Raw genomic sequence first — 9,136 nt, 5'->3', positions numbered from 1 at the left:
CTCCTACTAATGCAGCCCAATATGCTATTAGCCTTCTTGGCAATAAGGGGACACTGCTGACTCATATCTAGCTTCTCATCCACTGTAATCCCCAGGTCCTTTTCTGCAGAACTGCTACTTAGGCAGTTGGTCCCTAGCCTGTAGTGGTGCATGGGATTCTTTCATGGTAAGTGCAGGACTCTGCACATGTCCTTGTTGAACTTCATCAGATTTTTTTTGGCCCAATCCATGTTAGCCAAGTGTCCACATTATAGCAAGAGCATTGACTTGCAGTACATCTGCACAGCCAGCAGAAGCCCCCCACAGCGAGCCTCAGATCCTGCAGGTAGTGCCAGGATCTCGCTAGTGTCTCCTCACTGCAGTAGAACACCCGGGGGAGCTGAATGGGGTTCTGCATATCTAGGGCAGATGTCCCCTTATGGTGCACGTAGCCTAGGTACAGTAATCTGCACCTTACAGCATCTTCTCCACTCCTCTAAGCCTGGCACAATAGTTAGACTCCCTTGGGGAGCTGGTTATTCCCCTGCCTTTAGCATTCAATTTAGAAATAACCCTACACATAACCTGAGTTCTATTCTGCGCTCACACATCAATACTCTTGGTCTACAGCGTCACTGACAATTTGGCAGACCAGGTAGCACTGTTGGAAGGAGAAGAGGTTAGCAGTGACTAGATAGGAGTTGCAGGAGGGTGTAGCAGTCAGGCAGAAGTAGTGTACAGGACATGAAGAGCTAGCAAATTACTAGTTCAGAAGTATGGGTTAGACTTGTGGCAAAAAATTTGTCCCATGAGTTCTCAAGCTCATACTTCAGGAGTTCTCAAACTGGGGACCAGGGCCCCCTCAGGGGATTGTGAGGTTATTACATGGGGGGGGGGGCCCGCAAGCTGTCAGCCTCTACCCCAAACCCCACATTTCATCCAGCATTTATAATGGTGTTAAATAGATAAAAACTTTTTTTTAATTTATAAGGGGGGTTTGCACTCAGAGGCTTGCTGTGTGAAAGGGGACACCAATACAAAAGTTTGAGAACCACGCCTCTAGTTAGTATTCTAGCATGCTGACTAATATTTATGACAACTTGTTTGGGAAAGGTCTGGCTAGAAACCAATAACAGACCACTAGAGACTCAAAAAACTAATTTTATTTTAACACATTCAATTAATAGGGTGCATTCAGCACTATAAATATTTTGTTAAAACAAATGCTTTGTTTTGTATTTGCTTCATACATTACAGCTCTAGCTAAACATTTTACCAACAAAAGAAAGCCAACAAGGGAGGATTAAATAAAACCATACAGGATTTAAAAAATTACACATTTTGCCTAGTGACCTAAAATGACTAAGTCACACATTTTTGTTGTATTTTCCAGAAGTAAGGCTGAATTAAGATTCTCCCTTTCACAGTCTATTAGTGAAAAAACTTTAAGCTTTGCTAAATTAGGCAGCTAATAATAAGGGAACAGTTAAGCGACCAGTAAAATTTAATCATAAGGTTAGAAACACTTGCTTTTGAGGTGCTAGAAATAGATTTTTTTAGCCAAATTCTGCCCTAACTCGGAAAAAAAGAAAAGAAAAAAAGTATTCCAGGCTACATCCCTGGAACATTGTGCACTACCAGATGAAAGAACAAGTTCAAAAGTCTCATTCCCAATGTCCTACTCCTAGGGATCAGCAAGTGAGAGGTGATTCATAGAGGAGGTGCTGCCTCTGTCACTCAAAATCAATTCCTAGTCAGTTTAAAAAAGAAAAGGTGGTGCTGATGTGCTACAAAGGAAGTTGTCTTGTACTTTGTTAGATCTGAAGAAACAGCATTTCTCCAAATAGATTTGTCAGGATTTACATAATCTGTATTTTAGAAACATTCAATTTATGAAAGGGAATCTTTACTAAGTGCAATACAGGAACTACATAAAATTAATGAAATCTTGCAATTATCTTTGTCATTATTTGATCACAGGGATAAAACCATGCCCACACCAAGCTGTCTAGTTTCAACATTAAAAAGAAAATTGTACATAATTATGTATTTCATTTATCCTAGTCATTTATTTTATTACACTGAAAAGCTTTTGAGAAAACAATTAGAGGAAAATACAGCACAAGAACAACAATTTAACCTTTAAAACAATTAAAGAGGCTACCCTCCAGGATTCAGTACATAATCAATAGATCTAAACTTGTATAAAGTACACTTTCTGCAAGAAATAAGTTACATACAGTTAAAGGGTGCTTGATTCCCCCTTCCCCCAAACAGTTCATGTAGGCCAATGACCATTGCAGTGATACAACCCTAGAACTCCAACTCCCAAAAAAGAAATGAATGAGATGGGGGGAAATGGCACTAACATGGGTGTCTTGAGTTTGAAGAATTTGGGACTTGCTGTTACTTGTAAGTGGGATCTAGCATTCAGATTGATGAAGGGCATACATGTTCTAAGTACCTCCTACTCCCCACTAGGTCAATAAATCAAGGCATATCTTGAGTGGTCTGATGTTCACCATACATAATATGTCATTTAATGATGGAAAAGCAGAGTCATTCCTGCTTGCCTCCCAGAGATATCAATGCAAGCAATAATATAGTGAAATTTAGAATTCATACAAAGCATACACAAAAATGTAAATCTCAAAGAAGGATATACTAATAATACAGTAATTGCAATTTTCTAAATTTTCACTTCTTCAAATCTTAACTTTTGTATTCCTCCTCTGGAAAGGAATTCCCCCAATTGTCTCTCCCCCAATTTTAATTGCTATTTTGGTTAAATACAGTAATCATTCATCAGGTAATGACTTGACAAATCACTGCCTGGTTGTAATACTGCTTGTAGAGCTAACGAATTACCATGCCTATTCCAATTCGTACAAAAGTTATTTTTCTCTCCACAAAAGGTAATTATTAATATGGTTGCCAATTAGGAACTAAACTGCTAGTGCAATCTGTGCACTATTTAACTATTCTTAGCTCAATTGTCTGTTTTAATGTTTTTAGTCTTGCAGATTTAAACATATACATGTCAAGTAAATGTGAATCCTTGTCAGTCAGACTGTGGTATGCTTTGGACGCAAAGGAGAAATAAAATGATCACAAGTAGATGCTATACATCAGTACCAACCAGTAAGGAGCACCCTTGGCACATAAGTTTTAAATAAGGTTCATTTTTTAAATTTAATACACAAATGACCCTCCATGACCAAAATTCACTTTCTTCTGTCAAAAGAAAATGTTTCTAAAATTTTGCCTCTACACTATCAGTGCCCATTCTCCTCCTTGCTCACCCCATATTCATCAAGTAATTGAATAAGTCTAGAGTATTTCCTAGATATTTTAGTCACATACCTAAATATTTTAGGACTCAAAAGTTTACTACCAAACAACATTTATCAGTGTACTGAGTTTTTGAAAATAACAAAGACTAACTCAGTGGAATGGTTTAAAAAGTATATACACAACTATCTGACCGTGCAGAAAACATTGTGATTTTTCTATGACAAAAATACACAAAAAAGTTACTGTAAATTCATTCCTTTAAACTACAAGCTCAAAGTCTACATAAAACTAAGTTAACAATTACCAGACTACAGCTTGACCCTGCTCCCACTGAAATCAATAGCAAAGCACTTATTGACTTCACTGGACTACAGTGAGCTACAGATAGGAATTGTAGTGAAGAGATCTATACCATCTAAATCACACTAGACAACAAAATGTTTTTGCTGTAGACAGACTGTATTTTTAAAATGCAAAGTTCAGTCTGTGGATATGTTTCAGGTCAGAAAAGAAACTAATAGCCTGTCTTAGATCCAGCATTAGTTTCCTTTAGGTTCAGAAGCCACAGTACTGCACATGTGAAGCTGGCAACACAAGGGAACAAGAACACAGGTTGAATGCTTGTTTGATATTCCGTTCTCTGGATGACACCTGAACATCAGTTAATTCCCCAGGTAACCCAAAATTAACAGACATTATATCCTTTGTACATGATTATATAATGTACATCCCATCAACATCTGTTCTGATTTTAGTCACATTCTTAAAGTATCTGTGGCTGTTGACCACCTAGTAAATAGATTAGGACAAAACCAGGCACATTCTGGCTACAGTTTAATTTGTTTTTGACCACGTAATTCCAGATCTTGGTTTAAATACACAATACATTTCCCAATGTAAGACAGAATATGGCATCACTCCTATCCACATGCTGAACACAGTAAGAGCAATGTGTACAGAAACAAACAGGATGAGCTAATAGAATTTTAAAAAAAAATTCCAAACACAAAGGCCTTTTGTACCATAATGAAAAGAAAACCAGGTTTTCATTCACATGAATTAAGCAGCTTACTTGCTATACCAATTAATCAGATTCCAATTAGAGAATTTTCCTATGGATAAAAAACAAAGAAACCTACTTTAAAATTACTCAACTGCTCAAATACTACATAGCTACCTAATTAGTAGGAATAAGCACTTCAGAAGAAATTCAGAATGTTAAGTTTCTTTCTTGAAAACAAAAATATATACACATTTCTATATATTACCTTGATGGCAGCCAAAATATACTTAGTGATAATTTTATATTAGTCATAAAGAAAAATATTTTGAATTTCTTTAGATAATCTCAATTAGAAAACAGTTTAATGAACAAACTATTTCATATATTACTAAACTGGTCTCTATGTTAGGAAAGAAATGTGCAGTATTTCACAATGCTGTCGGAGCACTGTGCCTCTGGACAACCCAGGCCTTACTCTCACCACTTTTGGTCTTCATTATAATTTGTGACGGTTTTCACTTCCGTGCAAAGTTTTTATGCAAAAAAGGTGGTATGTTTCCAAAGCACTAAGACAGCAGGCTATTGTCAAAATAAAAGTGTATTAAGAGACATTTCTTTTTGCTTGCAAGATATAGCCTTTGGATTTGATAATGCCTCTGGTCTGAACAATGACTGAATACCGGAGAATCCACAAGGGAGTCCATTCATGTGCTCGACTGTTCTGGATACTTTCCTGAAGAGCTTCTTGGAAACTTGCCTCACAAAGCAGTTCTAAAATTAGAAACAGATATTTACATTTTAACCAAACAAAAATGAAATAATTCCTTTAATTGTAATTAGTAAGAGGTGATCTTTGTGTTAAAAATTTGTTAATTATCTCAGTAAGCAATGTGACAGCATACTTCATGTGGTCTCACTCACACTCTCTCTCACACACACACACACACTCTGAAGTTTCATGAGGCACAAACTCAAAAGTTAAAGAATTTATAGTATAAGAAAGTTTCAGAACATACTTCTCTCCTGCTCTAAGTAATAAACTGAACTGGCTTTACATAAAGTGTTGATTGGAATGACATTAATAATTGAAACTACCAAATAATTGAAGATACCAAAAATAAGATCAAGGGGTAGCTATATATTTTGTAGGGGAGAGTTAAATGACAGTCTCTTGTTTGACATTGATTTTAGTTTAAAAGGTCTAGATTCATATTTAGAAAAATGTAATATGTTTGACCAAATCCAGCAAGGTACTGAGCATTCTCAGTTCCCACTGAAGTCACAGTTAAGGGGTCTCAACACCTTGCAGACTGGGCCCTTAATAGTTATAAGTCTAAAGAGAAAAATTTATATCCTGCTCTGTAAATCCTTCCATTATTCTATAATTAAGGCACACTGGCCCTTATTAGCCAGCATAAGATTGTAGGGTAGGAAACAAATCCCACAAACCACACCCTGCCTCCCCTCTCATGATAGTTATTGGTGTGTATTAATGAATTTTCAATTTGTTTTGGTCTGCAGGTTGCAGTTGGAGTTTCAGAGGATACTGTGGTTCCAGCCAACAATTTCCAACTATGGGTTTCATCCCTGCTAAAAGATTGGTGGACCTGGAAATATGTCATGGGCATCCTGCTGCCTTTTGATGTCATATTCAGTTTGTTGGCATAGGCTCTAAGGACTTATGTGATACTGTTTGTTGACAAATCAGCAGGGTTTTACTTGGTTTAGTAATGTGTCATTTATTTCACAGTATCATAATTCTGGGTGCTAGCTCCTGGCAGCAGGGGTGTTAACTCCTTTTCAGTAGGGTAGATACTGGTTTGGTGACCTTGGTTTAAGCAGGCTGCTAAGCCCTAGTACTGTGATGCTTGGAATTTGAGCATCGACAAGGGGAAGGCGGGTAACAGAGAGAGCATTGATGGCATTGTCCATTTTCACTGTTCCTAGGCCAGACTGCCTCAAGAACTTACCCTGTTATGGAATTAATAAATTTGCGGCCTCTTGCCCAAAAATTCGAGATGTCTGTATTTGTCCTTACTGGTTCCTGCCATTCACAAATTTGCTTAAATGAAAACATATTTCTTTCAGCAGCAGAGGATGCCCAGGAGCTAAAGCATAGACCAAATGTAGCCCAGGAAGCTATAATTTATCAACTCAGTCTCTGAATAAGAAGATGGGAGATTCCTTAAATAGTGGTGGAAACTATACCCTTTCTCCATTATCCTCCACAGGTTGAACTTGCTACCGCTGCATTATATCTGACCTGCACCTGCATGAAAGCCAAAGCTACTTGCAAAAACAGGTTCCCTTGCAAGGCAACAAAAAAAGAGCTGAAGATTTGGATTTTACAGTTTACATAAGCAATCAAACAAATTCAGAAGCAGAAGTATTAGTTAATTCTTACTATTTAAAAATTAACGAATAGCATCTTATGCTGGGCATCACAACATGGGGAATAGATGGCCAGCCCTCTGTGGAGAAAGAGGTGGTTAGGGACTATTTAGAAAAACTGGACGTGCACAAGTCCATGGGGCCAGATGAGTTGCATCCGAGAGTGCTAAAGGAACTGGCGGCTGTGATTGCAGAGCCATGGGCCATTATCTTTGAAAACTTGTGGCGAATGGGGGAAGTCCCGGATGACTGGAAAAAGGCTAATGTAGTGCCAATCTTTAAAAAAGGGAAGGAGGATGATCCTGGGAACTACAGGCCAGTAAGCCTCACTTCAGTCCCTGGAAAAATCATGGAGCAGGTCCTCAAAGAATCAATCCTGAAGCACTTACATGAGAGGAAAGTGATCAGGAACAGTCAGCATGGATTCACCAAGGGAAGGTCATGCCTGACTAATCTAATCGCCTTCTATGATGAGATTACTGGTTCTGTGGATGAAGGGAAAGCAGTGGATGTATTGTATCTTGACTTTAGCAAAGCTTTTGACACCGTCTCCCACAGTATTCTTGTCAGCAAGTTAAGGAAGTATGGGCTGGATGAATGCACTATAAGGTGGGTAGAAAGTTGGCTAGATTGTCGGGCTCAACAGGTAGTGATCAATGGCTTCATGTCTAGTTGGCAGCCGGTGTCAAGTGGAGTGCCCCAGGGGTCGGCCCTGGGGCCGTTTTTGTTCAATATCTTCATAAATGATCTGGAGGATGGTGTGGATTGCACTCTCAGCAAATTTGCGGATGATACTAAACTGGGAGGAGTGGTAGATACGCTGGAGGGCAGGGATAGGATACAGAGGGACCTAGACAAATTGGAGGATTGGGCCAAAAGAAATCTGATGAGGTTCAATAAGGATAAGTGCAGGGTCCTGCACTTAGGACGGAAGAACCCAATGCACAGCTACAGACTAGGGACCGAATGGCTAGGCAGCAGTTCTGCGGAAAAGGACCTAGGGGTGACAGTGGACGAGAAGCTGGATATGAGCCAGCAGTGTGCCCTTGTTGCCAAGAAGGCTAATGACATTTTGGGATGTATAAGTAGGGGCATAGCGAGCAGATCAAGGGACGTGATCGTCCCCCTCTATTCGACATTGGTGAGGCCTCATCTGGAGTACTGTGTCCAGTTTTGGGCCCCACACTACAAGAAGGATGTGGATAAATTGGAGAGAGTCCAGCGAAGGGCAACAAAAATGATTAGGGGTCTGGAACACATGAGTTATGAGGAGAGGCTGAGGGAACTGGGATTGTTTAGTCTGCAGAAGAGAAGAACGAGGGGGGATTTGATAGCTGCTTTCAACTACTTGAGAGGTAGTTCCAGAGAGGATGGTTCTAGACTATTCTCAGTGGTGGAAGAGGACAGGACAAGGAGTAATGGTCTCAAGTTGCAGTGGGGGAGGTTTAGGTTGGATATTAGGAAAAACTTTTTCACTAGGAGGGTGGTGAAACACTGGAATGCATTGCCTAGGGACGTGGTGGAATCTCCTTTCTTAGAAGTTTTTAAGGTCAGGCTTGACAAAGCCCTGGCTGGGATGATTTAATTGGGTATGGGTCCTGCTTTTGAGCAGGGGGTTGGACTAGATGACCTCCTGAGGTCCCTTCCAACCCTGATATTCTATGATATCCATTGCTCAAAATGTACTGACAGTTGTAAATGGCCAGGCAGTTTTCTGAATTCTCCTACAAAGTCTCATTCACTTCCAAATCAAGCTTCATCCAGGTACAGTATATAATAATTTAGATCATATTTAATAAGACCTTAAAGTTTCATTCTGTTGGACACATTTTTCTTAGCAAGACTCACCAGGTGATTAAACACACAAATAAGTACCTTACTAGAAAAAAATTGATCTCTACTACACTTTTGCCTACAGCCATTTTAGTTAAATTGAGGAAATGAAACAAAATATCTTGTCCAAGTTCTTTTAGTTTACAGTTCCAGCAATGTATTTGTTTAGATGCTAACAGGGTGAAAGAGATTAGTCCAGATTCAAGAAGAACCAAATTAATATTTTAAGATGATTATTTTATAACAGCATTCTGAGGAGATGGCACATCAGGATGATTTTGGAACCCAGACGAGAAACTGTGATTCTACTATAATGTAGTAATTATGTCACCATGTCATCACAGATATTAAAAAACACTGTCAAACTTTAAATGACATTACAGGTTAAACAGGGCTCTCTCATCCTCTACATTCAAACATACTATTTCAGATTAACCAGCGGTATGTTGCTATAAAAGCTTTTTCATTGCAAGCTTCTGCGTGAAGCTCTTCCCATGTCTTTCATTGTTCTGAAGGGTACAGAATGACACTTGAGAGACTACATGCTTTGCTGGAATTAATAAACCCTAGATTTTAAACATGGTACAGTACACAATACTTTTAGATAAGGCATCCCTTCCCACTGCTTTATTGTTT

At 38.9% G+C, this 9,136-nt stretch overlaps 1 protein-coding gene across 1 annotated transcript in view; it reads right to left on the bottom strand.

The window, feature by feature from the left end:
- Positions 1–1,122: 1,122 nt before the first annotated feature.
- The window catches only part of GCLM (glutamate-cysteine ligase modifier subunit), a 24,696-nt gene continuing 16,682 nt past the window's right edge, over positions 1,123–9,136 (bottom strand). The window contains exon 7 of the mRNA XM_073357016.2: positions 1,123–5,047. Coding sequence (XP_073213117.1) covers positions 4,878–5,047 — 170 coding nt within the window. The 3' untranslated portion in view covers positions 1,123–4,877. The remainder of the gene's footprint in view (positions 5,048–9,136) is intronic.

This window comes from Lepidochelys kempii, chromosome 8 (assembly GCF_965140285.1).
Source record: "Lepidochelys kempii isolate rLepKem1 chromosome 8, rLepKem1.hap1, whole genome shotgun sequence".
Classification (NCBI taxonomy): domain Eukaryota; kingdom Metazoa; phylum Chordata; order Testudines; family Cheloniidae; genus Lepidochelys; species Lepidochelys kempii.
The sequence above is the reverse complement of the archived record's forward strand: the minus strand, read 5'-3'. Positions and strand labels throughout refer to the sequence as shown.